Source organism: Alexandromys fortis, unplaced genomic scaffold (assembly GCF_014885135.2).
Source record: "Alexandromys fortis isolate MF-2015 unplaced genomic scaffold, M_Fortis_MF-2015_v1.1 scaffold_144, whole genome shotgun sequence".
In the NCBI taxonomy this organism is placed as follows: domain Eukaryota; kingdom Metazoa; phylum Chordata; class Mammalia; order Rodentia; family Cricetidae; genus Alexandromys; species Alexandromys fortis.
The window spans coordinates 4,341,732-4,369,450 of NW_026068021.1; the positions used below are offsets into that span (position 1 = coordinate 4,341,732).

A 27,719-nucleotide genomic window follows, 5' to 3' on the forward strand; every position below is an offset into this window, starting at 1 on the left:
AATCTGTTTTATTGTGAATCTGTAATATTTTTTTTACTATCCAGGAGCATTTTTTAAAATGTTAAGCAGTTCTTTAAAACTTAAGTTGTACCATGTACAGGTAATACGGTACCATCTGTGTCCTGCCCAGTTGAAACCTTAACTGCGCTGTTATTACAGTAATTATGGTAGTTCTGACCAGCACAGTTTAGCATGGAGCAGTCGCTCCTGCCTCAGATCCATCTGGTGCCCCTGAGCTGCACACAGTTCCAGGCACACAGCAAGTCCACATTGGAGCCATACTCAGCAGTTTAATTCTGAGACTGAGTGTGCAGCCCAGAAACTCTTTTTATCCAAGTTACAACCAAATCTGACACGCAGAGCATTGCGCAGTCTGAAAACACGTCTCCGTATGGTTGCAGGAATCCGTCATGCTCTTCTGCCTGTCTAAGCCTGATTCTGCCGTCTGCCCAGGTGCAGGCGGGGAGTGCTGAGCCATTGGCATGGTCTCAGAGCATTCTCCTTCCGATCCCAAGCTGGAACAGAAACATCCAGTCCCATAAAAGCCCTTGAAATGCTTTAAAGCCAGAGTTCACGCTGGCAGCACAGCCCCAAGTAGCCGCGCTTTAAAGCGACACAGCATTTTTTCTGCTGCTGAGGCCAAATCAGGAAATCTCTCTACGGCACGCCACCAACAAAGAGCAAAACTCTGCGTTAAACTCTGTTTTTTCTCTGTTTAAAATTAAGCTCTCTCAGGTTTTTAAGTGGATTTATCCCCACGTTGGGCGCCACTCTGTTGTAGTAGAAGCAACAGGCTGCTGCTTCCCACCACCCGGCTAGCTTTATACCTGATATAATTACATGGAAACTGTATTCTTTTAAACACTGCCTGGCCCATTAGTTCCAGCCTCTTATTGACTAACCCATTTCTAATAATCTGTGTAGCCCACGAGGTGGCTTACCAGGGAAGATCTTAACCTGTGTCTGTCTGGAGTGGGAGAATCATGGTGACTCCCTGACTCAGCTTCTTTCTCCCAGCATTCTGCTCTGTTTACTCTTCCCACCTATGTTTTAACCTATGGGGTCAAGCAGTTTCTATATTACTTAACCAATGACCTTCCTACATCAATCCTGGTCTATTTATAAAGTTCCAGGCCAGCAATGGCTATGTAGATTTTATCTCATAAAACCAAAACAAACAAAAGAACAAACAAAGAAATAAATCCAAGGTGAATGTGTCCCAAGTAGTAATTCCTGAGGCTGTCTGCAGGCCTCCACATAGGTGAGCACACACGTGCACACATGTGCAGTTGAATACAGACACAGACATGTCATGCAGGGAGACACCCATAGCTGATGTGCCCCACATGTTTACCCAGTCCTCATCTTGAGTAAACACGGCCTCCTGAGACCAGCCTCTGTGACTCTTCAGACTCCAGTTCCTGATTGTGTCCCCAGCATTCAGACCCTCATTTTATACCCAGCTGTGTTTTCCCATGACAGTGATGTCAGAGAATAGACTCAAACCTCCCTATTTCTGTCTGAACTATCCAGTTCCAGAAACTTCCTTCAAATAACACAGTAAAGGGGAGATTGGCCCCACCCCAGCAGACAACTCATAGATGACAACTGTCCATCTGTCCATCTATGTGTCACACCATCCACTCTCCCACTCCTTGAATTTTTTACCCCAGTGACAACTAATGCAGCCCAGAGGGAACCCAGAGTAGCTGCCCAGACTGGGTCCAGAGAGAGTTGAGGGGATGCTAGAGAGAGGGTAGAGGATGATGACCTGTGGTGTAGACAGGACACTCAGGCTGCACTAAGACATCACAGTAGAACATTTGCCCTGCCCCCATCTGAACCCTCTTTTCTCCCCTTGATGACATCATCATCTGTCGTGTGCTCTCCAACCTCATTGTGAGCAGCTCCCTGCACCCCTGTAGTAGGAAGCCCCAAGAAGAGACTCTATACCATGTCCAGTGAGTGACTGGGTGACCACATCAGCCACCTACTCCTCTGGATGAAGTCTTCCAGGTTCTGCAGATAGCCAAGGCAGAGGGAGGAACTCACATGTCATTGAGTTTGAGGTCACAGAAACTGAAAAACTCTCAATTTCCTCTTCAACTTTCTATATTGCTTAAATGAAACTACTAATAATCACATATTTATTTCAGTGAATCTAAAGAAAAACTGGTCACATCTTCAAGTTCTTTGTCTCCAACCAAAGTGAACTAATGGATGACCTGCCTCGATGACCTCTCTACTGTCTGGAGTTTCAGTTAGCTTTGGTTTGTTGGTTTCAAAACAGGGTCTCATGTAGCCTAGACTGGATTCAGACTCTATAGGAAGTAATGATAGCTTTCAATTCATAATCTTGCTATCTCTACTGTCAGTCATTGGGATTACAGGCTTATGCCACCATGCCCGGATTCCTCTAGTACTTTTTGTTACTGATGGCTCTGGCTGGGAAACACAAACCCTAAAGAGTGGTAGCCCGGCTAGACCCCATGTCTGCTCCCATTCGAACATCATGTTCCCTTCTCCCTGAGGGAATTTTATGTAAATGATGTTGAGAATGCTGGATCTGTGTAAGCCTTTGCGGTGGGCCCCTTTGTTGTTCCTCCCTTTTGAACGATGTAAACTGACATGGCAAGTCACATGACTATTGGAGTAACATCCATGAGGCCCCTTCTCTGTGCTCAGCTGCCTGGAGGGAGGTGATAGTGAATTAACCATACTGTAGATGACTGGGCAGACGGTCATCATGGCAGCCTGCCTGTGTGAACACCTCAGGGATGCTCAGGGGAGACACCACCCCAGCTGCCAAAATCACTGTGACCACGGCTGCTGCTGAGTTCAGCCTCAGAGGCTTGGATCCAGTTACACCACAGCAGACATCTCACAGCTGCCCCAGGAGACTACTTTTGTCATGAGAAGCCTTGGTGACTTCTCCATCACCCTCCTAGCTTCAGCTACTCCCATGGGGATGGGACAGTTTTCCAATGACTTAGCAAAATCCCCTGATAGATTCACATTTGAAGCTTGTCCCCGATGGAATAAGAGCTGCATCTATGCAGGACTGTGATTGGTGGATCAGCACCCCTGTCTTAGCGTTTCTATTGCTGAGAAGAGACACCATGAGCATGACATCTCCTATGAAGGAAATAATTTGGGGTGGCTTCCAGTTTTCGATGTTTAGTCCATTATCTTCATGGTGGGACATAGCAGCATGCTGGTATATACGGTGCTGGAATAGAAGCTGAGAGCTATTAATTCAAATGCACAAGAAACAGGAAGTGAACTCCATCTACTCTGAGCATAGACTGAACATAGGTGACCTGAGAGCCCACCACCACAATGACACACTTCCTCCAACAAGGCCACACCTACTCCAACAAAGCTGTGCCTCTTAATAGTGCCACTCCCTATGGGCATATGGGGGCCAACCACAGCCACACTGCCAAATGCCCATGTATCTCTTCTGGCTGTGAAAGCAGCCTGGGTTTCATCCTTATCGGTCAGTATGGATGCTGTCCTTATGTCCCAGCATGCTCTTTGGTAGAAGCTGACCCATTGACTATCAAATGTTAAGACAGACTGGACTTGGGAAGGAAGTCTTGTCCTAAGGGAGACCCCAGAGGTCAGAATATCAACATGGCAGGAAATAAGGAAAGCAAGAGCCTGTGAGGATAGGAAGCCCAGCATGGGACCCAATCAAGCCATGGTCTGTCACCTGAGGAGGAGCATGGAGTGGTCAGGGGTTGTGGCCGAGATGACAGTGTCCAGGGAGAACAGGAGAGAGGAACAGGGTTCTCACGCAGTGGTTCTCAGTGTGGACCTTGTTACCTGCTTCTCTCTGTGTCCCAGCTCATGGACACAATCTGCTACTCTCTAAGGTCTCGTGTGTGTTTGTGGGGGGCAGCGCTAAGAGAGACATGAGATCATGTCTGGGAGTAGGATATTTATTTAAAAATTTCATGAACAGATAGGAAACAGCACAGTTGGGATCTCAGGACCAGAGACAGACAGATTGACTGGATTCCTAGGAAAGGAAGTCAGGGCGCAACTGGCAGAAGTGGGGTTCTCTTCTGTACCTGTCCATGGACGGATGATTCACAGCACAGGCCTGCAGCCCTGCTTCTCTGATTCCCAGGTCATGGTCAAGAAGGGGTTGAGATGCAGTTTGTGTGGCCACCAATCCCTACTTTGATGGAAACTCACCACGCTGGTGAGGGATGCTGGCCCCTGGAGTTCTGTCAGCTGAGGACTAACAGCCAGTGCTGTTCCTAAGGAGGAGAGGACAGATTTCCATAGTAGTTTTCTACTTGCACAATTTGTGTCCCCCAAATGAAGTCAGGCCATTGGGCTTGGCTGCAGACACTATTCCCACTGAGCTCTCTCTCTGCTCCCCACTTTCCTTTTCTCCTCTAATACGTAATTATGAAATACTTCACTTAAAATAAATTTGGAAAATGTTATGACCAAGATTTATCCCCTGGAGTCACACACATTATTTTTTATGACATGGTCTCTCATTGGTCTGGAACTCAGCAATCAGGCTGGACTAGCTGGACGGACAGCTCCATGACTCTGGCTGTCTCCTTTGTCCAGGGCTGGGTTTACAAATTCCTGTCACCTCCCTGTCTTATAATGCAGGTGCTCCCAGTCAGACTCAGGTCCTCCTGCCTTGTGCAAGGCTTTTCTAACTCAACCATCTCTCTAACTCCCTTGCATGCTTTCATAACAAACTTCCTCAAGCAGCCCCTCACCTGCTCCCTGGGATGGCAGCTGCTCACCTGGCTGGGGTTGGCTTCAGTCTGCTGGCCTGCAGGAGAAGAACCAGTGTCAGTGTGGCAGCCATGCTGATCCTCTGTCTGCCTCTCAGCTGTTCTCTGTGTTCAGTCAACATTAGGAGCCCAGGGAAGAAAACAGCTCTGTAGCAGCCAATCAGGGACAGGACTGAGAGTCACCAGGACTTGAGGCCAGTCCTCAGCTGTCCTTCTGCACAGCACAGCCAATCAGAGAACAGCTCTCCTGTCCACTGCCCCTTGTCCATGTCCTTTTCCCTTTGCTTCCTCCCCCTGTCTTGAACTCATGTCCCTTCCCTGCTCTCCCTGCTCTGCACTCACCAGGCCTCCTTTTGTCTTCCTGGAACCTGGTACTGCCCCCTGCATATTCAGTCTCAGGGTTCGAATCCCATTCAGACTTCTGCTGCCTCCCAGACTGCTGCTCTCCACCTCTCAGCTGCTCTTCTTATCCATTGCAGGGCTGAGCCCTTCTGAAAACCAGGGCCTGCATGTTCAAGTCTGTGTTTCTGGGCTTTCCAATACACTCCACTATCTGCTCATCTCTGTTCCTGTCCTGTAGTCTTCTTACCATGGATTTAAGTCTGATCTTAATCTGGTCCACACAGCCTTTGTTTTATGTGTGTCCAAGGTCTTGTGGAATCCAGGTTCACCTTCAACTTTCTATGTAGCTTCAGATGAGCTTGTACTCTTAATTCTGCCCCCATGTACTTCCCAATGCTGGAATTAGGGTGGCTCCTACTGTGTCCCCATGTTTGTTTCTTAGAATCCTTTTGATTTTAAAAGACAAATAATTTTTCTTTACAAAAAAGCAATTGGGATTTGCACAGAGACTGCATTGATTTTTTAGACTGCTTTGAATTATAAGGAGTTATTGTATAAATGTTTCCATTATGCAAATATCCATATATATTTCAGTATTTTTCTATATTTTATAATTTTATTTCTGTGCAGTACATATATGTATGTGTAGATTTGCATACGTGCACACACATGTGCATGGTAGAGGACAAGTTTGGGTATCATCCTGCAGGAGCTGTCCACTATAGTTTTCGGGACAGGTCTGTCCTTGGCTTGGGGTTCCCTGATTGGGCAAGCCTGGCAGCACAGTGACCCTTATGGATCCTGTCGTCTCTTCCTGTTCAGTATCTGCCAATGTCGTCAACTTTATCTGTGAATCCTGGGGATGGAACCCATGTCCTTGTGTTTGTGGGTTAAGCACTTTACCAACTGAGCCGTCTTCCGGCTGCTCTGTAATTTCTCTCAGCAGTGTGTCATTTTTAGGGTACAAATATTTCACCTCTTATGGTGTAAATTCTTCCTAGACATATTCTTATCACCTGTGGGGTTATTGCACACCATGTCCTCCTTTTGTATAGATACCATATTCCCAACTCAAACATATCTCGCTCTTCACGGTCTCACTTCCTGTGAGATGCTGTCCCTGCAGGCTGCTCAACCTCAGACCTTGCTTAGCAGCCACAGCCCTTTCCAAATGAGCAGTTAGCCCCTGGGGCTCCTGCATGCCCCTTGAATTCCTCAGGAGCAGGCTGTGTTCATCTGCATTTGATCCTCTAATTTAGCTGGGACTCTAAGGGATTAGGAGCAGATTCAGTCCTGGGTGGGTTCAGCCTCCTTTCTGTCCTTCTGTTTTCTGTTCTCTGCCCTGCACATGTTTCCTATGCTGGCTGTTCTTGGCTGTGAACTGGAGTGAGTGTATCTGGAAAAAAAACTATAATGCAGACACAGAGGGCACACTTGGGATCTGAATCTTGGGGGAGGAAGACAGCATGCCTTGGATCCAGACCATGAGGCTGGAAGTCACATCTTTCACCTGGGCCACTCCTTCTGTCTTATGCCGGTGTAAGGACAATGGAAGAAGGAAGGGTGTTCTTCTCCTGCTTGCCCTCACCTCTGTCACACATTCATTTCTGTCTTCGAGATCCCAGTAGAGCAGCTGAGACACCCAGCCTCGTGGACAGAGCAGCTACTGGGTTCTTGGTCTTTCCTTTCAAAACTAGTCATTGTTGGACGGCAGCCATAAGTCATTCCAATAAATTCATATATATGTATGTATATATGCACATATATATGCACACACATATATAAATACATTCCATAAGTTCCGTTACTCTAGAGAACCCTGACTAATACATGTACCTATCTCCACGTCCCACAACTGAGAAAACTCAGAGGTAAGCTCAGGTGAGGCCCTCTCCTGGACCACTCACCTTTTCTTCCACCAGAGGAAAGTCAACATCACATAGATGGGGGTTATAAGCACAGCCGTGGCCACCACCACCCCGACTGTGGCTCCCAGGCTCACAAGAGAAGGACTACTCTGGCCCTCTATGTCTTCCAGTCCAGCCGTGGTGACTGCAGAGGTGACGATGGAGGGGCTCTTCGTAATGGTTCTGAATGCTGGGGAGAGATGAGGAGTGAGCAGGTCCTCCCTGGATGAGGAGGGATGGAGTGAGGGTCACATCTTGTCTTCTCTGTGGGAGGTGGGATGGGGAACAGCTGTTAGAAGTTCACAGAGGGGAACACATGCTGAAGGCTGAGACTCTAGGAGAGCAAGCCCAGTGCACACCCTCCACCTGTCCTGGCTGTGTTTCCTCAGATTTACATTTAGTCACAGATAATTAAGTCATAGAAATACAGTTGTTTTGGTCATAAATGCATGGACCAAGCAGATGTCTCAGTCTACATCATGATTGCTCTCAGGAAATTTAGACCCTGAGTTTGATCACTAGAATCCATTTGAAGAGCCTGGAGAACTGAGAATGGCCTTTAATCTTAGCCCTAGAGGCAGAGGCAGCCAGATCTATGTGAGTTAAAGCCAGCCTGTTGTGTGACAACATGCAATCAGATATTTAGTTCCACACCAAACAGAGTTGAGTGAGTTGTGTCCCAGTAAAAGGAGGTGGAGACAGGCATGTCCCTGGGGCTCACGGGTTAGCCAGCCTAGTCTATCTACTTGGTAAACTTGATGCTAGTGAGAGACTCTGTCTCAGAAAATAAGGGAATGGCTTCTGAATGTTTCCTCTTAGCTTCTGAATGCATATGAAGAATTGTCAGTGATTACACACATACATGAAGACAGACAGACAGACACACACACACGTGAATTAACAGACCCTCATGATCACACACCCAAAATACACAAAATGTAAAACAGAAAATATATAATTTTGATCATAGGTGTACAGCTCAGTACAGGGCAGTATACATTCATCTGCTCTGCAGTCCCCACTAAGGTCAGTTCCTATCCTTATCTATTTGGAAACACTAGACCTACAGTTCCCAGCCTGTGATTTGCTCCCCCCACAGTGGTAGAATAACGTGATAACATGCAATCAGATATTTACAGTATGATTCATAACGGTAGCAAAATTATAGTTATGAAGCAGCAATAAAAATATTGGGGGGAGGGTTCACCACAACATGAAGAAGTGTATTAAACGGTGTCTCCATTAAGAAGGTTGGGACTCACTGCTCTAGACCCAGGAAGCATCTCCTTTCTCTCCCTTCCCTGAGCCCTGGCAGCTGTGGTTAGACATTACATCAGGTCAACATGACAGCCGTAGAGACTGCACAAGAACTGTGCTGTGGGCGTCCTCTCACAGGTTGGCTTTAATCCAGTCAACAGCCACTGCTGGATGCGTGGCACAGGCCTTTATCTCAGCACTTGGGAGACAGAAGTAACAGGTTTCTGTGAGTTCCAGAACAACCAGCGCTACATGGTGAGACCCTGTCTAATAAAAACCAAAACACCAAAATATAAAAAAAAAGAGGAACAGAGCAAGTTTGTGGTCAATGAGGAAGCACACAGACTTCCCAGCTCCTGCAGGGCCATTTGAAGGGTGCAGGGGTAACAGCAACATAGAGTTCCACTCAGTGTTCCCAGTGCATGGGTTTGCAGTTACTTCTGCTTCAGAGGAGAGGCAGGGATCAGAAGACAGAGCAGCCACATCATGAAAATGGGGGCATTAGTTCCCAAGACCCTTGGGGCGTGTGTGGGCGAGGTAAGGGCAAGAGGGCAAGGAAGAGGAGAGGGGAGTTGGGAAATGGAGACCCTATAAGGGAGTTGTAGGGAGAATTCCCACAGATTTATACCTGGTTTGACTCCAGAGTGTTAGCACCTCACCTTAATCTGCTTTTTGTAACTGCTACATTTTGTCCCCTGTCCTCTCTTTGCCTGAGAATTTTCTGAAGGTGCAAAGCCTATGCAAATTTGGTTGAAGCAGTGCTCAGAACACCTCAGATATTTTTCATCTGAGGATTCGGGCAGCTTAGATGAGAGGTGTTGGGGTGCTGAAATCAACTTGCTAAAATATGTAAGCTGGCGAACAATAAAAGGGCCCTCCCTATGCTACAGGGGTTCAGTCTGAAGACAGGAAACCCCTGCTGCTAAAAGGGCTAGAATCATCCTTGAGGTGCCTTATCTCTTGATTTCATGAACCAGAGTGTGGCAGGAGAGGTGAGGGATGTGTCCTGGGAGCTAGGACAGGATATAGGGGACTGTGGTGACAGATGTCAGTTTACAGTGGCATTGTAGGACACCAGGAACATCCAGTGGGCACCTACTGCATGTTCTGGGCTTAGGTTGGAGCTGTGTGGAGATGCTCCATACAGGGACTAACTGGAGCCCTGACACAGGACAGACTAAGTCAGCTACATCCTGGAAAAGTCAATCCACCTCAAAGTCACGGGGAAAGGGAAAGTGACCTGAACTGCAGGCTTAGTTTGGCCAGAAAGGGGGTGAACTAGAGGGAAGGACTCATGTTGAGATCTAGAGTGAGTTTTGGGTTCCATCTGAGCAGAGGATGACAGACAGGGTCAGAGGAGACAGCAAAGGCTTGTCACAACCACAGTGGAAAGATCCTGTGTCAGAGCCAAGGAAAAGGAATTTGAAACCAAGGTCAGAATTGTGGAGCCTGAGGTGACAACTAGGGGACAAGGAAGCCAGAGGCATCAAAGCCTGAGCCAGGGTGGCTCACCAGGAGTGACGGTGAGTTGGGTCCCATTGATCGACTGAAAACTCTCCATGCCTTTTGTTGTTTTCAGATGAACTCGGCAGAAGTACACAGTCTGGTCCTTCTTCTTCAAGACCAGGATTCTGAGGACTCCGGATATCTGAGGCTGTGTCCAGTTCAGGATGAGCCGGTCCTTGAAATGCTCATGTATGAAACCCGAGGAAGAGTTGTAGATATATTCCCCATGGTAGTGCTTCCATCTCCAGAAAATCTTCATCTGTGGATCCTCTGCCAACTCCCAGGAGAAGTAGAAGAAGAAGGGGATCTCGATGGAGCCGCCCTGGACACCAGAGATGCGTGTTGGCTGACCAAATCCATAAAACTTTTTTCTGTTGGATTCTGCTGTGTTCCCTGAGAAGGATGGGGAGAATCTGAAGCCACTTCAGGGATGGAATGGACAACCTAGAGCTTCCTGAGCCCTCACCCATAGAAAGGTGTGGGAGACAGGAGAGGACTGTCCTTATGTCCCACTGTCCCATGTGAGACAGGACAGATGGAAAAAAGTTGGGTGGACCAACTCTGAGGATGAGCTTTCTCTTGGGTCACAGAGGACAGGTTGGCTCATAGAACAGTCACCTCCCCACATGCCAGCCGACTCTCCCCAACCCCACTCACCCCTCCTGTGGTTAAGTCTCCAGTAGTGAGGTCCCCACCACTCACCAGCTTGCAGGCATGCTGTTGGCAGCAGCAGAAGCAGGACCCAGGCCATGTCTGGAATCCCTTCAGGAAGAGAGACCAGCAGACCCATCAGGAGGGAGAACAGGTTCCGTGGAGGGTCCCTGGGGTGGTCTGGATTCAGGAGACAATCAGAACAAAAATGATCCTCATCCCCTGGGCTGTATGTGGAGGACTGACTAGGGGGAGGACCTCCTCATTTCCTCCTCCTGTGGCCAGCAACTTCCTTTATCATTCTGGCTTCTTCTTTCCCATGTTGCACAAGATCTGCCCTTGTGGTCTCTGAGAAGGTGACTGTGCCCTTGAGCCCAATCCCCATTTTTTGCTGGAAGATACAGCCTTGATCTCTGCATACCGGGCTCTCCTCTCTTCCACCCTGACCTCCTGTCTCATGCAGTCTTTCCCATTCCCTATGCAGCCTGCAATCACTGCTTCCTCAGCACCCGATTTCCTCCACTCCCGCCCTCCTCTCAGTCTGTTTCTTATTATGTCTTACCTCATGCTGGTTCTCTCTCCCTCTCTCATAATCACAGTTAAGCGAACAATCATTTTCTGCTCACCAGACACAGTGTGGAAGGAGGTGATGAGGAAACACATTCATTCCCTAGCTCTAGCTTGGTGCCCCACCATCGTCTGCTCTTTGCACTCTTGCTGCCTGTCAGGGACTCCTCACAGAGCCCCTGGAAAACCAATGCCCAGTTGACACTCTCGCCCTGGCTGCTTGCTGCTGCCAAGTCCCTGTGATTCTGGGTAAGTTATAGACTTGTCTCCCTCACCTCGACAGTGGCTCCAGTGTTACTCCAGTTTCTGAAGGAAACTTTTTGCTTCCTGCCACCCTTAACACACACTCAGAAGAGGAAACCAAGAGTCAGAGAAGCCTGGCATATGTCACATGACTGCCACACGGCAGGTGACTTGACTTCAGGCCAACTGAGTTCTCGTAGTCTCACTCTCCACACTGACTTCCGGCTGCCTGCTTGGTGCAGTCTCTGAACTCCCCTCAAAGGCTACGGATCTGCTGCTGGGCTCCAGGGAGGCTGTTCCCACAGAACACGTCAGTGATTCCTTCTAGCTGTGGCTGTTCTAGAACCTTCTTTGAATGCAGTGGGCAAAAAGGGATCAGAGCAGCAATGTGTCAGTCATGACATATCGCCTGGAACATCTCTGAGAGTGGACACAGCTGGTCCGTGAATAGTCGAGTCGTGAGATGTGGGGGCAGTGGTTGTGGTGGCCAAAGGGCTGGATCTGTAGGAGGTCATCCTACCCTTCCCCATGACAAGGTGCCATCAGTTCCCTGAAGGGCAGGAAGGTAGAGGAAGTGGCATAATTCCTTCAGAGTGACATGGACAGAGGCGACTCTCCATATCCTTAGTATTTCTGGCATTGACTGCCTTCTCCATGCTTCCCTGCGGGTGACTGTGCAGCTGCCCCTGTCATGTCTGCTTTCTCTGCCTTCCTCACAGTCCCCATGGTCCCACGACCTGAGCTTTCATGGTCATGGCCCTCATTCCCATGGTCTCACTGCCAGCTGCACGTGGACGCACTCTGTGTCCATCCTTCCTGCCCTTGGTGATGCAGAGTACAGACTTTTGTGATGATTTAGCCCCAAATGGACCATCAGTCAGGAGAGGGGACCGGGCCTATTGTACCTGTCAGAAAGGCCTCCCTTATTAGATGGTGTCTCATGTAGCCCAGGTTGAGCCTTGAACTTGTTGTGTAGCCAAGGATGACTTTGAAGTCCTACAGAACCTCTGCTCTGCCCTACCATGTGCAGGGTGACAGGTGTGACCCATTGTGCACATTTGTCTCCTGCTGGAGATGGAACCCAGGGTCCTTTGCATGCCAGGCAGGTAAACACTCCACCAGATGAGCACTGTCTTTAGTCTCAGTGAGGTCTGAGAGGGGGCCTCTTGGTCATGAGTGCTCACCTCCAGGTTTCATCTGGCCTTGCCCTACTATCCAGGGTCTGTGGGTGAGGGTCACCCAGTTCCTAAGTCTCTCAAGGAAGGCTTGGGCCCCATGAGGCTGCATTATGTCAGCTGCTGGTCTTTACCATTTTTACATAACAGGCTTTGGTTGGTCTTTCAGGATCCCAGCTGTCCCTTGTGCTCAGCCTCACTGCTGACACCTACTGGCCCCTCAATCCCAAGTCATGGACTCTGTTCTAGTTTCAAATACTGGACTCAGTTGAATCCCCTTAGGGACCCAGCTGTAGGATGATTTCTGTCCAGGAGACTGTAATCATTTTCCTGTAATGAGAACCCAGTTACCCCAATAGCAATGATGGGTCCTGTAGCCATGATGCTTTCATAGGGGAGGGGCACCTTCTGTTGAAGAGCAGCCTGGTGCTGTCCGATGCACACATGAGGCTTTTGTATACATGTGACCATGGGGAGGGAGTTCCAGACTGCAGTGTTAGAACCTGTTGCTGCTCAGGCCAGTCTCTGTGACTCTTCAGACTACAGTTCATGATCGTGTCCCCACCATTCAGACTCTGATTTTATGCCCAGCTGTGTTTTCCCATGACAGTGATGGCAATCAACCCTTCCTATTTCTGTCTGAATCATCCAGTTCCAGAAACTTCCCTCAAATAACACAGTGAGGGGCAGATTGGCCCCGCCCCAGCAGACAATTCATAGATGAAAACTGTCCATCTGTCCACCCATCTGTCACACCATCTACTCTCCTAATACTTGAATTCTTTGCTTTGTGTCTAAAAGTCACTTATGAGTGACTGCATGTGATGTTTGTCTTTCTGGGCCTGAGTTACACCGTTCTCAATATGATTTTTTTTTTAGATCTATTCATTTGCTTGCAAATTTTAAGATGCCATTTTTTTCTGCTGTGTAGTACTCCATTGTGTAAATGTACCACATTTTCTTTATCCATTCTTTGTTCAAGGGGCATTTAGGCTACTTCCAGATTCTGGCTATTGAAGAGGCTCCTTATGGAGTTTGATAGCCATTTGGGCAAGAAACTGCTCTTGCCTGGACTGTTACATGAACTGGACTCGAAGAACCCGCAGAGAGAGGACTGCTAAACTTGCCTAAAGGTGAGATGATCCTTTGAGGAGATGATCCTTTGGGGTTCCTGATTCATGAAAGAGTCTGTGAGACATTCTGCAGACACAGCAGAAAGTGACTGAACTGTCTTTAAAATTTCCTGCTTCATGGTAATGTCTTCTGTAGGCCGAAGATGGATGCTCCAAAGGTATACAGCAACTCTGGGTGACTCTCCAGGCAGCGAGATGTCTCCGTCGTTTCTACAGTTTAGAAGTTGCTTATTTCTTGTTTAATTAGGTAATACTATATCCTTCTGGAGTCTTTGATGGAATTAAAAAATAGATAGATGGTTATAGTTTTCCATTATTATAATAAAGATAAAATAGATATAAATATTGTAACTTTAATTCTTGCTTGATTACTGTTTTGTTATGTGTAATTTTACTATGTTAAAGTTAAAGCCTTTCTTTTTTGTTTAAACAGAAAAAGGGGGAAAAGGTGTAGGAGGGTCTTCTCTCTATGTGTTACTTTCATTGGCTAATAAAGTAACTGCCTTGGCATTTTGATAGGTCAGCCCTTAGGTGGGTGGAGTAGACAGAACAGAATTCTGGGAGGAAGAAAGCAGACTCAGGCAGATGCCATGAAGCTCCAGCCCGAGATGGACATAGGTTAGAATCTTCCCACTAAGCCATGACCCTGTCCTTGGGATGACAGGTGCTCACATAGCTGGGGTTGGCTTTAGTCTGCTGTCCTGTAAGAGAAGAACCAGTGTCAGTGTGGCAGCCATGCTGATCCTCGGTCTGTCTCTCAGCTGTTCTGTGTTCAGACAACATTAGGAGCTCAGGGCAGCAAACAGCTCTGTAGCAGCCAATCAGGGACAGGACTGAGAGTCACCAGGACTTGAGGCCAGTCCTCAGCTGTCCTTCTGCACAGCACAGCCAATCAGAGGACAGCTCTCCTGTCCACTGCCCCTTGTTCATTACCCTGACTGAACTCATGTCCCCTCCCTGCTTTCCCTGTTCTGCACTCTCCACGCCTCCTTTTGTCTCCCTGGAACCTGGGTCTCCCACCTCTCAGCTGCTCCTCTTACCTTTGGAGGGCTGAGCCCTTTGAAAACCCGGGCACTTCCCATATGTGATTATCCTTTTAGATGCTTTGAACATAAGATTCAGAAATCTGGGTGGTATGACATCAGGACAGGCTGACTTAAAGGGACTCTCAACTTTGTCCTTTGTTCTCTTTGGCCCTAAAGAAATTTAAGGCTCCTGAAGGCAAGGTCTCAGCTAGCAACTTCCCTGAGGAGAAGGAATTAAAATTGCATCAGAGTGCTCTACCCCACCAGCTTGGCATGGGGTTGCTTTGAGAAAGAAAGGTCCTGGACCGCAGGAGCCCCTGACACAGGGGGCAGCAAGTTTTCCCCCTGAAGATGATGGTTCCAGCGACCTGGACTTGGAGCAACTCATGGAAGACATTGGAGAGCCAGAGGAGAGGGGGTACTCGCAGCACAGGGATGGCTCTGAGGAGTTCCTGGCGGCCCTTTTTGAGGAGTAGTGTGTACTGGTTCTCTTTTAGTTGTCTGTCTCTCAGCATTCTTGAGAAGCTGATGAATGTCAGGGTTATTGACCTGCCAAGTGGTTCTAGTCAGAGCTGTGCAGCCCGTGTCAATAAAGCAGGTCTCTGACTACTGCTGAGGTGTGCTTCCTTTCCTGTCTCTATGACAGAATACCTGCTGTTGAGGGGACAGGAGGCTGGGGACAGCAGCGAGACCCAGACCTGGGGAACCTTCAGGATAGCATGTCTGTGAGTCTTGGATCTCCTTCCTGGGAGCGACTTGACCTTTGGAAAGCACCGTAACCATCTGGTGTTCAGTTCCCTGTCTCACACCATCTCTCTAGGGATACTGCTGATGTCCTGTGCAGTGGTGCATGGGGACCAGTCGCAGTGTGTGCTGGTCACTACACTCACAGATGTGCGTGCACATCGTGTGGACAGCTGCCAGCTTTTGGAGCATCCCCTGCCTTGGGCCACTAGAAAAAAGTGATGGGAGGGGCCTGAGAAGAACCACTACTAGTGACCCTTAATTAGATTCATTTAGGCAAATTTGGTGGATCTTTTTATTTGTATCAGAAAGGCCTATGAAGTTAGAACAGAAAAATAGGAGTTTCTCAGTCTCTCTTAGTTCAAATCTCTGATGTGTGAATTTCTGTCCTGGCCATGGGTACCTGTGAACTGTGAGTGTCTGACTGTGAGTATCAGTGGAAGCTGAGAGTCTTCCTACTAGAAGCAAAGGTGACTCTGAAATGGTCACCCAGAACCGCTCATTTGGTCTTTACGGTGGAGTATACAGTCTCTTCCTGGGGGTTCTCATGGACAGGCAGGCAGGCTGGTGTTCCTGGGGAGGTCGGGCTTGAGAGGGCAATGGAGGCATACACGATGTTGTTGTCCTGCGGGGGTGGGGACAGGGCATTAGATAGCAGCAGTGCAGCTGAGGCTCCATAAAGCAGCAGCTGCAGCCTGAGTGTCCCCCCGCACCTCTGCCTCCATCAACACCCCTTAACTCCTTCAGACCTGAGTCAGAATTGCTTACCTTGGGGTTCTCATTGGGGTCCATATGTTGTCCTAGAGAAAAGGAACACAGAGTTCTGAAGTCAAGGTGTGTGACAGGAAGGGAGACAGATGGCTGGGAGTTCCAAGCATGAGGTGAGGACCTTGGTTATATGGGAGGGACAGTGTGAGGGAGGGACAGGGTGAGGGCGGGACAGGCAAAAACAAGGAGCGATTGCTTGTGTAAGTGCGGGGTCTTGGGAGAAGAAGGCAGAGCCAAGTGTGGAACAGAAAGCTGGCAGAATTTACCTTTGGGCTCTACTTGCTCATATTTCTCAGTGTTTTCAATGAGTTCCCTGCATGAGAACAAGATGGGCAACAGATTAGAGGGTGGACAAGAACGAATTAAAACATTAGGTGCTGGGCTGGAGAGATGGTCCAGTCAGTAACGTGCTTGTCCCATAAACATGACGTCCTGACTTCAGACCCCAACACCCACATAAAGCTGGGTGCTGGAGAAGCAGAGACAGACAGAGAAGTCCTCGGAGTTCACAGGCCATCCTGGACGAACAGATGAGATCTAGATTCAGCGAAAGACCCTGTCTCAGAAGATGAAGTGGAGGCTGGAGAGATGGTTCAGTTGGCAAAGGGCCTGCTTCCCAATCATGAAGACCCAAATTTAGATCCCCAAGCACCCATGTAAACTATGCTGGGCACAGCCACACAGTGATGTCACAAGCCTTTAAACCCAGCACTCAGGAAGCAGAGGCACGTGGATCTCTGTGAGTTTGAGGCCAGCCTGGTCTACTCTGTGAGTTCCAGAACAGCCAGGTATGTTTACACAGAGAAACCCTGTCTCAAAAAACCAAACCAACAACAAAATGCTCTGGGTACAATGTGCCTGGAGGGAGGGGTGGAGATGGGTGGATCCCTGAAGCTGTTGTCTGGGCTGCCCAGCCAAACTGATGATCTTCAGTTAGTGAGAGACCTTACTATAAAGGTCTCAAAATAAATATTAAATAAAGGTTAGAGAAACTGAGGAGAGTCACAACACAGACCTCTNAGATGAGATCTAGATTCAGCGAAAGACCCTGTCTCAGAAGATGAAGTGGAGGCTGGAGAGATGGTTCAGTTGGCAAAGGGCCTGCTTCCCAATCATGAAGACCCAAATTTAGATCCCCAAGCACCCATGTAAACTATGCTGGGCACAGCCACACAGTGATGTCACAAGCCTTTAAACCCAGCACTCAGGAAGCAGAGGCACGTGGATCTCTGTGAGTTTGAGGCCAGCCTGGTCTACTCTGTGAGTTCCAGAACAGCCAGGTATGTTTACACAGAGAAACCCTGTCTCAAAAAACCAAACCAACAACAAAATGCTCTGGGTACAATGTGCCTGGAGGGAGGGGTGGAGATGGGTGGATCCCTGAAGCTGTTGTCTGGGCTGCCCAGCCAAACTGATGATCTTCAGTTAGTGAGAGACCTTACTATAAAGGTCTCAAAATAAATATTAAATAAAGGTTAGAGAAACTGAGGAGAGTCACAACACAGACCTCAGGCCTCCACATACATGCACAAGTACACACACAAACACAACATACATGCAGGAATCCAACATGGAATGGACAGCAGCTGAGAAAAACACACCATTGTATCTGCCTTCTAAACACACGGACACATGCATGTGTCTGTGTATATATATGTATGTATGTGTGTATATATGTATGTATGTATGTAAGTATGTATATAGTGCATGCTTGTATTCTCAGTGCTCAGAAAGTGGAGATAGGAGGAGTTCAAGGGCAGCCAGGCCAATCTGAGACCCTTTCTCAGAAAAAATGTAGAAGGCTCAGAGCAGGTCATGTGCAGTAAGAAATAGAAAAGACAGGAGAGAAGGGCAGAGAGGTTGGGAGGTGAAGAGAACAGGGCAAGAGATGTGGAAGACCTAGAACAAAGGATTGCTGGGGAGCGGGGCTCACTGACCACAGAGAAAGACAGAGGGAAGAAAGGGAAAGATGGGAGAGCTGGTGGAATCCAGGCAGATGTTCAAGGCTGAGAGGAGCCAGAGCCACAGAGAGGGAAGCCTAGGAAATGGAAGGAGAGAAGGAGAAAGACCCCATGAGGCCTGGGGTGGGGGCTGTTCTGGAAGCCACAGAGAGGGAAGCCTAGGAAATGGAAGGGGCTGGAGAGATGGCTCAGTGGGCAAGAGCACTGGCTGCTCCTGCAGAGGACAGGATGGCGCTCACCTGGCTGAGGTTTCGGCTTCAGTCCTCTGGCCTGTTGGGGAAGAGACAGTGTCATTGTTGACATCCGTGCTGATCGTCCATCTGCCCCTCAGCTGTCCTCTGTGTTTTGCTCCTTCAGAGGACAGGGGAGAAAAGAGACCAACCCAGACAGCCAGAGAGGAGCTTGGACTACCTCAGCTGGGCTGTTGTCCTACACAACAACCCCTCCCCCAAATCCCTGCCAAGTCCAGGCCCCACCCCTATCTCCTTTGTTCCTTCACCAACCTTGAGTTCCCCCTGACCCAGCACCTGCTTGTCTCCTCTGTGTTCTCCTCTCTCCCTTTTTGTGTCCTTAGGAACCGCCTCCTCCTGGATTGTATTTTACTCTACTGGTCTATGTGTCTTGGTGCACACTGTGCTGTTTTAATTACTATAGCTTTTTATTGTCACTTATTTATTATGTGGCAGGGGCTGTGTCACAGTTTGTGCGGAGGTGGAGGGCATCTTGCAGGAGTTGGTTCCTTCCATCATCTGGTTCCCAGGAGTGGACACTGAAACTTTTTACCCTTGGAGGGCTACTCTAGCCTTTTTTTCTTTGTAATTTATTTCATATTGATTTACCTACTGTATTTTTTCTAGACTTTTAAAGTTTGTGCCTCTGTTTTGGGGTAGATGCACATGAGAGCAGAGCCTGTGGATTTAGGAGAGAGCTCCTGATATGCCTAGAACTGGAGTTACAGGCGGTTGTACACTGCCTGATGTGGGTGCTGGGAGCAGAACTCATGTTCTCTGCAAGAGCATTCAGTGCTCTTAACTGCTGAGCCATCCTTCCAGCCTCCTATTCAACTTTGAATAAACTCTGGGATCAGGCAGTGGAGTGCTCCATTATCGGTCATTTCATCTCTGTTGTTGTTTATCTCATTTTGTCTTGTTCTGTCTTTGAAGGCTTCTGAATTGGAGAAGATAAACTGTTTTTGCAAAACTGTCATTGTCATTTAGATGGGAATTATATTGAATTCAATTTTTGTTGTGTATACATCTTTTTAAAAAAATCTTTAATTATTTTTATTGTATGAATATTTGCCTGCTTGTGTGTCCATTTCCACGAGTCTGCCTGGTCCCTGTGGCAGTCAAGGAGGGTGTCAGATCCCCCAGAACAGGAGTTACAAGAGCCTGTGAGCCCTCGTGTGGGTGCTGGAAATCAAACCTCAGCCCTCTGCAAGAGTATCCTGCTATAGAGATTTGCATTACTATGGATCTTAGTTTATTGATACATATTTAAGATCAATTGCGTTACATACACACATATATATTTCTTCTCTTGATTAAGGTATTGTGATTGTGTAGTTCATTTCAAAATGTAATGTATAATCAAAATAATGTATAATTATAAAATATAGGTTAATAGATAATCATCTATAATAGTCAAGCTTGTAGTCATGTTATTTAGATTTTGTAGATGTATAGAGATATATTTCAGTTAGATGGATATTCTTCAGATCTTTCAGAGACCTTCAGAATATGGCATTTAATATGTTTTAAGACTTTTCATGACAGTGAGACACATCTGCTCCTAGCAGCACCAAGCTACTTCAAGAGGATATTGGGCATTGAAGAGGCTCCTTATGGAGTTGATTGACCATTTGGCAAGAAACTTCTCTTGCCTGGACTGCTTTATAAACTGGAGATGCAGGACCCATAGAGAAATGACTGCTAACCTTGCCTAAAGGTGAGACAATCCTTCAGGGTTCCTGCATCATGAATGAGTCTGGTAGACATTCTGCAGGACACACACACACACACACACACACACACACACACACACACACACAAATGTGATAGGCAAACTGCCAGCATAGGAGGAACTCTCTTTGAAATTTCCTGCTTTGTAAAAGAGTCTGCTGGTTACTATGGGCCTGTAGACTAAAGATGGATGCTCCAATGGTAAAGAAGAACTTTGGGTGATGGTCCAAACAGTGAGATGTCTATGTCAATTCTAGAGTTTTGGAAGTTGCTTACAATGTACTTCCTGCTTACTTAGATAATATTGTAACCTTCTGGACTCTTTGATTGAGTTGAAGAATAAATGGTTATAGTTTTAGTCTTCCTTAATTATGATAAAAGATAAAATAGATATAAATATTGTAACTGCGATTCTTGCTTGATACCTGTTTTGTTATGTTATTTTATTATGTTAAAGTTAAAGCCTTACTTTTATTTAAACAGAAAAGGGGAGGTGATGTGGGATTTCCCTCTGTATGCTGTGATTACTGTGAATAAAGAAACTGCTTTGAGCCTATAGCAGAGCAGGGAGGGGCGGAGCAGAGCTAGGCAGGGAGGACTGGACTGACTGCTGGGAGAAAGAAGGGCAGAGTCAGGGAGAAGCCACAGATCCTCCACCTGAGGCAGATGCTGGGAACTTTAGCTAGTAAGCCACAACCACGCAGCGATATAAAGAATAATAGAGATGGGTTAGTTTAGGATATGAGTTTTGCCATAAATATGCTTAAGCTATAGGCCAAACATTATTGAAAATAATATGGTTTTCTGAGTGGTTATTTCATGACTGGGCAGTCGGGATGAAGAAGCAACTCTTCCCCCAACAGTATCCAGTGCTCTTAACCACTGAGCCATCTCTCTAACCACCTAATATAGACATCTTAATTAATTTTTCCATTTTCAGAATGAGATGTTTCCTACTCACCCACTTCCCCTGTCATTCAANTAAAAAGTGGGCCTTGCCCACCTCCCGTCTCTTCCTTTCTCTCTCTCTTTCTGCTCCTCTGCCCTGCTCTCTGTCTCCCTCTGTAACTCTCTCTCTGCCTCTCTCTTCTCTTCTGCTGCTCCTGTTCCAGAAGCTGGTCTCCCTTTGCCCATCCCTTTGCCTCTGTTATTAGACACTCGGTGACCTGACTTACAAGGTTCCCCCTGTCATCTCCTGCCTCCTCTGCCAGCACCACACTACTCAAGAGTTCCTGAAATGGTATTTCTTTCCTGGAAGGCCAGAGTGTGTCCTACATGATTCCTAGAAATTTCTGGACTATTCTATTGACAGGAGAGGGAGGGGTTGAGATAAATTTTCATAGAGTCAAGATCCTCCTGCCCCAACCCCAGGTTCACAGACTGAGGTGTGGACAACAGTGGCTGTCATTGTTTTTATTTTTAGTTGTGTTATATTTATTTATTCACCATGTGTGTGAGTGTGCACAGGCTGTGGTATGTGTGTGTCAGAGGACAACATACAAGACTCAGTTCTTTCCTTGTGTCCTGTGTGTTCTAGAATTTCCAGTGTCTTGACCTCCTGAGCCACCTCACTGGCTCTGGCTGAAATTATTTATTCTTTGACATTCTATGTAATTTTTCTTCCTCTGAGAGCTTCTCTCACCACCTGTCTCTCCTCTGACCATGTCTGTCAACACCACAGCTCTTTCTAAAATGAACATTCAGCGCTTGGAAAGCCTCCCCCATCACCCACAGTTACTGGGAACCTGGATGTTCATCTACTTAGGATCCTCCAGTTTCGAGACAGACTTTGGGAAGTGGAGCAATTAATACAGCTGAGCTGAGGCAACTTCCAGTCCCTTCTGCTTACCCCTCCCTTGGCTTCCTCCTGGGTAGGCACTTTCTCCTTTGATGACGAAATGGCTGAGTCAACAGAGAAGAACTTAGTTTGTGACTGGACTGTGTGGTTCAGAAATTGAACCCTCATAGGCCTCACTTGGAGAACCAGCTTAAAGCAGATTCCCAGAGGGGTTAGCATGCAGGCCTGCAGTCAACCAAACTGAAACAACAGCAACAAAAAGACCCCAGCTACTCTAAGCAGAGGCCTCAGAGCCTGACTCTGGACTCAAGAGGAGGCCATCAGGGTCTGCCCTGGGGAGACAGGAATCTACCCTTAGCTCCTCAAAAGCTGTCCACCTTGCTGTTTTTAAAGACAGGGCCTCTCACTGGGACCCGAGGCCCAACAATTAGGCTAGTGTGACTAGTCATCAGCCTCAGGGATGATCTTGTCCCTCTGCTCAGCACTGGGACTACAAGGATTGGGGTGACGGATCCTAAAGCTTGTGAGGCAAGCACTTTACAGACTGAGCCATCACCTGAGCCCTAGGATCTGAGCTGTCAACAATCCCCTTCGATGGCTCTGGGGCAGATTGTCCTGTGGAAACACTCGGGAAGTGTGATGGGGATGCAGTCTGGACACTTACCTTTCCTCCTCTTCCACCTGAGGAACACCATCAATCCCAAAACCCCAGCCAGGAGCACAGCAGCAGCCACAGCCACCCCAACTCTGGTTCCTAGATCCAGGGTCTGTTTTTTTCTACTCATCTGACCTTCTGTGGACGTGAGGGTATTTTTGGTGCGTGCAGAAGTTACAGTGCTGGGACTTGGAGAGGTGGTCCTGGGGGCTGGGAAGAGATAAAGGAAGTCAGCATGAACTTCCCCAGTAGGAGTGAAGATTCTAGAGATGTCTCTGCAGCACTCTTTGCCGTTAGATACTGAAGCAATGGACTCCAAGGAACTGGAGACACCCAAGGAGTCTCAAGTTGGGAGAAGGAAAAGGCAAAGCTTGGAGCCAGCCAGTAAAGAACTGATCTCCCAGAAAGAGAGTTCACACAGTTCTGACAACTCCTCAGATCACCTTGCCGGAGAGACTGGAGACAGAGGATGATGGCTCACTCTGGGCGGAGCCTCACCAGAACTGGGACTGCTTAGCTGTGCTTATGTCTTGTCTTCTATTTAGGCCTAAACCTCAGGTCAGGATGGGTCAAATCCCAAATGTGGAGTTGGGGGGTTGTCACTGGACCTCCTTGTTTCTCCTCCAATCTGGTCAAGCTGAGCGCTGGAAGCTGTGACATCATAGAGTAATTGCCCAGTCATCTTCTCAGGAGAGACTTATCAGAACCAAGGGGTCCGCTAAGGGCTAAATCCAAAGGCAAGACTTTTAACGTTCTTGCTTTGTGAATAAAGTGGCTGTCCTTTGCTGTAGATGTTTCACTGTAGGTGGCTTCCCTTCTGTTACATATTTGGGAGTTAATTCCCTAGTTCAGAACAGTTTCCTACTGCCAGGCCTTGTTGCTCTCTCCTAGTTAATCACAGAGATTTGCCTTCCTGTAATTATATTTATCAGCAGGCATTTGATCAGGGCATTTGGTCCAGGCATAGAGCATTACCTGCCCAAGCTGTTACTCTGGTTTTACCCCACATAAAAGATTCTTAACTCCTATGCTCACCTTCACCTGGGTTCACTGATGACTTTAGTTCAGGACTCTCAAGGGCAGCAGGAGAAATAATTAACTGTATCCTAGAGAAAGACCCACAACACCAGGATCAGAACCACTGATAACAACATAGTCCAGGAGTGCTGATTTAGAGGCCTGGTTTTCTTTTCGGTTTAGAGCAGTGAGTCTAACTCCAGACCGAGATCATAGAAACTGCAGCCTCTGGTGTGTTGCTATCTGATCAAGAGCCATCAGCTTCTTCCTGACTGTTTATGTAGGTTACCTGGAAGCCTCTATGTCCGCTGGGAGAAAAAAAGTGGCGTGCTGATTTAAACAATCTGTGCCCTGCTCATAAATTTACTGAAATAAACATTTTATCTCTTTTATCTACCTCCTAAAAATGTAGAGTAGCTCAGTAACCTTCCCCTCTAGTATCCTCTGATAACTTAGTTCCTTTCTTAACTACCTTTCTCCATTAAGGACTTCATAGATGTCTCTCTCTCTCTCTCTCTCTCTCTCTCTCTCTCTCTCTCTCTCTCTCTCTGTGTGTGTGAAAACCCTTGTCTGAATTTTTATGGGGCAAAAGACTTCTGTTCCTGGAACCTACTAAGGCTGGGGAATTGCTGGTTTTAAGGATATATGTGACTGAGAACATTTATAATGGGTAGAACTGAGAACAATGTAGAACAAGGACTGAGGGAGAACAAGAGGAACAATGAGAAATGATGGATTGAAGAGAGAATAAAGAATCGTGGATAAATGAAAGCTGTTGGGAATAAACTTTCCCCTCAGATCTTTCCCTCAGATGTTTAGCCCCCCTTTACCTCATTCTGACATTTTTAAATGAACCCTGAATGGGGAAGTCTTAAAGGCAAGAACTTTAAGGCTTCCTAAGCTGAGAATGCCTCTTTCCTCTGTTTTTCACTGTGACCTGCCTTTCTAATTGTCCTGTCGAGGACAGGGGGCCAAGCCTGGCTTGTTAGAGCTGCCAGGGCCCAGGCTCAGGCTCTACACTCAAGTAACAAGTGGGTTCTTCTTCAATGAAGGAATGGACAGACAGACATGGGTATCCTGTCTCCTTTAGAGATGTGGGATGGGGAGCAGCTCTTAGAAGTTCACACAGGAAGAAGGGAACAGATGCTGAGGCTGAGATCGGGTGAGCAATGACAACTCTACTTCCTGGTAGGAATGTTCTCATATGCTCATTGTCATCTGTTACAAAGAGCAATCTCTAAGTCACACAGATCTAAACAGTCATTTTCTAGTAACAGTCCTTGGTAGAACAGAAGTAGCCTGCCAGGGTGGACAAGACTGCTCCTTAGATGTGAGCTATTGAACAAATTCTCAGTGCCAGGCATGGCTTGCCTCCCTATGCGTTATCGGTGAGCGAGGTTCAGAGCCCCCAATCCCACACAGACTATTGGCATTGCTCTTGGTTGCCCACCACAGCTACATGGTAAGAACCTATTGCAGAAGACGCTGCTCACTTTTTATGTAGATTTTAAAATACAATGTAAATGCATGAATTATATAAATAAGCAAATGCTACTAAAAATCTTTTGCCATTTTTATGTATGTATATAGTATGTGTGTGCGTGTACACACACTCACCTACTCACATGCATGCACATGATTGCACACACACACATGGAGGATAGACATGTGCACCTGAACATGCATGTGGGGACAGAAGAGGCTTCTGTGTCCTCTTACAACATTCTCCATCTCTTCCTCAGCGACAGCATCTCTCCGTGAAATGGGGGCTCAAGTATCAGCTAGACTGAAAAATAACAAACTCAGCAATCCTCCTGCCTCTACCCCCTTGGTGTCACAGCATATGCAGGGACACCCAGCTTCCTTTGTGGGTGATGGAATTTGAATTTTGGTCCTCACAATCACAAAGCCACTGTCCTTAACCATCCTTAACATTTATTTAAAGATGGAGTCCACGTCACCCAGACTGGCCTTGAACTTGCTGTGTAGCTAATGACCTTAGACTCCTGATATCTTCGCCTCAACCTTCCACTGGGATCACAGGTTTGCACCACCCCACTTAAAAAATCACTTTAAAACTGACTGTGGTGGAGCAAACCTTAAACCCTGGCATTCGAGAGGCAGAGATGGGCAGATCTCTGTGAGTTCAAGGCCCATCTAGTCCTCATAGCAAGTTCTCAGCCAGCTATGGCTACATAGTAAGACCCTGCCTCGGATATAAATGTATGTAATGTATGATATATCATTTGAACTCAGCAACATGCGGTCCAGTGGTTTACACCGCATCCATTTTGCAGAGCAGCCACCACCACTATTTATTCCCAGATATTTTATATAACGAATTTCCTTTGTTCTAAATTTGACAGGGAGTGTAGGCAAATGTGTGTGTATACATATCTGTGTGTGTATCTTTGCACATATATCTATAAATATATATTACCTTTTTTCCCAGAATGTCCCAAAACAACAAAACATAAAACAAGTTATTGGAAGTACAGTGGTTGAGTAATGACTGAGAGGGAAGGAGCCTCATCAGCCACTGTCATGGATAAGGTTAGAATCACTAAGGAAGTGCAGTCCCGAGAGGAGAAAAGGCAGGTCAGCAACTGCGGAGATGGCTCAGTGCAGAAAGCACTTGCCCTGTGCTCTGGTTAGTTATTGTGTCAATTTGACAAAGCTGTAGTTATCTGGCAAGGGGACTTCAGCTGAGAAAATGCCTCCATCAGATTGCCCATAGGCAAGTCTGTAGGACATTTTCTTGCTCTGATTGATGTGGGCGGGCACAGCTCACTGTGGGTGGTGCCATGTTTGGGGTGGTGGTCCTGGATGCTTTAATCAAAGCAGGCTGATCAAGTCCAGAAAGCAAACCAGTAAGCAGCCCTCCTCCATGGCTTCCGCATCAGTTCCTCTTCCCGGTTCCTGCCTGGGATTCCTGCCCAGCCTTCTCCTGATGATGGAATGTGATAGGAGTGTGGAAGCCACAATGAACCTTTTCCTCCCCAGTGCTTTGATCATGGTGTTTAACACAGCGATAGAAACTCCAACTAGGACACCTCTGAAGCACAAAGACCTGAGTTGCATCCCCAGGGACCTGTGCCTGCCTCCATGTAATCCCAGCACTGCAGAGGGAAGACGGGATCTGGGGCTCACTGCCAGCTGGCCTAGCCCACTTGGTGAGTTCCAGGCTAGAGAAAGGCACCCCTCCATAAAATAGGAGGGAAGAAAGAGAAAAGAAAGAGAGAAGAAAGAAAGAAAGAATTGAAAGGCATAATATGCCCAGGGAAAGGTTTCCGAGGTTGTTACCTGGCCTCCACATGTATGTCCACACAGACACATGCATGTAAATATGTAACCACACTGACATGCACATACACATAAATGAAAAAATTCATAAAAATAAAGAATCAGACTTACAATTATAAAACACCTGCTGTGACTTTTGTTCCCATCAGAACCCACATAAAAATCCAGATGTGGTGAGCATCTGCAACTGTAGCCCTGCTTTGGGGAGACAGGACCAGAGAAGGGAGATTCACAGAGAGGCTGTCTGGGCAGCCATCTTGCACTCCATGGTGAGGAAACACAAGAGGGAGAGACCCTGCGTCAAAGCACATTGGAAGGAGAGAGCCAACTCCCAAAAGTCCTCTGACTCTGCCACTGAGACACCCACATGCCTGTGCACATAAACAGAAAATACAAGTAATAATGAAGACACAGTGGAACAGGATGGGATAGACAGGCCAGAAACACATGCTGTTCTACAAGAGAATCTAAAAATCAGATCTGGGTTTGTACAAGGTCCTCTGAGTATATGTTATGACTGCTAGTTTGGAGTTTTTTGGAACTCCTAATAGCGGAAGTGGGTGTGTCTCTGACTCTTTTACTTGCTCTTGGGATTCTTTTCCTTCTATTGGGTTGCCTTGTCCAGCCTATCACGATAGGAGGTCTTTTGCCTCATCTTGTTGTATCTTGTATTGCCCTGTTCGGCTGTTGTCTCTTGGAGGTCTGGTCTTTTCTGAAGATGAAACAGAAGTTGTGGATCTGGGGGAGAGGGAATATGGAAGGTGTGAGGGATGGAAGAAGAGAAGGGAGGAAAAACTGTGGTTGAGAGGTATTGCATGAGAGAAGAATCAATTTTCATTCATTCAGAGAGAGAGAGAGAGAGAGAGAGAGAGAGAGAGAGAGAGAGAGAGAGAGAGAGAGAGAGAGAGAGAGAGAGAGAGAGAGAGAGAGAGAGAGA

General features: G+C 47.2%; 2 protein-coding genes across 5 annotated transcripts in view; both read right to left on the minus strand.

Annotated features, from left to right (window-relative positions):
• Window positions 1-3,647: 3,647 nt before the first annotated feature.
• LOC126514360 (paired immunoglobulin-like type 2 receptor beta) lies at window positions 3,648-10,882 on the minus strand. 3 transcript variants are annotated; one of them, XR_007595554.1, is made up of 5 exons: window positions 10,484-10,882; window positions 9,788-10,174; window positions 7,019-7,282; window positions 4,779-4,807; window positions 3,648-4,268 (listed from the first exon to the last, which is right to left on the minus strand). XR_007595554.1 is itself a non-coding variant. In XM_050163230.1 (5 exons), exons 1-4 carry the CDS (start codon window positions 10,569-10,571, stop codon window positions 4,795-4,797), a joined length of 678 nt encoding a protein of 225 aa, XP_050019187.1. In that variant the 5' UTR covers window positions 10,572-10,877; the 3' UTR covers window positions 3,658-4,268; window positions 4,779-4,794. The 3 variants fall into 3 exon arrangements, 2 of the variants coding, with proteins under 2 accessions (XP_050019187.1, XP_050019188.1); XM_050163230.1 differs by having other exon boundaries at window positions 3,658-4,268; window positions 7,019-7,208; window positions 10,484-10,877; XM_050163231.1 differs by having other exon boundaries at window positions 3,946-4,268; window positions 4,752-4,807; window positions 7,019-7,208; window positions 10,484-10,612.
• A 4,704-nt stretch (window positions 10,883-15,586) lies between these two features.
• Window positions 15,587-27,719, minus strand: part of LOC126514356 (paired immunoglobulin-like type 2 receptor alpha) — a 15,501-nt gene continuing 3,368 nt past the window's right edge. The window contains exons 3-7 of one of the 2 annotated variants that reach the window (XM_050163223.1): window positions 22,472-22,672; window positions 18,288-18,318; window positions 16,354-16,400; window positions 16,088-16,119; window positions 15,594-15,944 (exon numbers count right to left, since the gene is read on the minus strand). In XM_050163223.1, coding sequence (XP_050019180.1) covers window positions 15,819-15,944; window positions 16,088-16,119; window positions 16,354-16,400; window positions 18,288-18,318; window positions 22,472-22,672 — 437 coding nt within the window. In that variant the 3' untranslated portion in view covers window positions 15,594-15,818. Of the gene's footprint in view, window positions 15,945-16,087; window positions 16,120-16,353; window positions 16,401-18,287; window positions 18,319-22,471; window positions 22,673-27,719 lie in introns of both variants that reach the window. The other variant, XM_050163224.1, reaches the window with a different exon arrangement.

What these genes read in the sequence shown, in the direction of transcription:
- LOC126514360 (XM_050163230.1), bottom strand. Translation starts at nt 10,571, where the DNA reads ATGGGTCTGCTGGTCTCTCTTCCTGAAGGGATTCCAGACATGGCCTGG. An exon ending in AACAGCATGCCTGCAAGCTG is followed by an intron (nt 10,175 to 10,483) that starts GTGAGTGGTGGG and finishes CATCCTTCTCAG; the next exon opens with GGAACACAGCAGAATCCAAC. An exon ending in CCAACTCACCGTCACTCCTG is followed by an intron (nt 7,209 to 9,787) that starts GTGAGCCACCCT and finishes ATCTCTCCCCAG; the next exon opens with CATTCAGAACCATTACGAAG.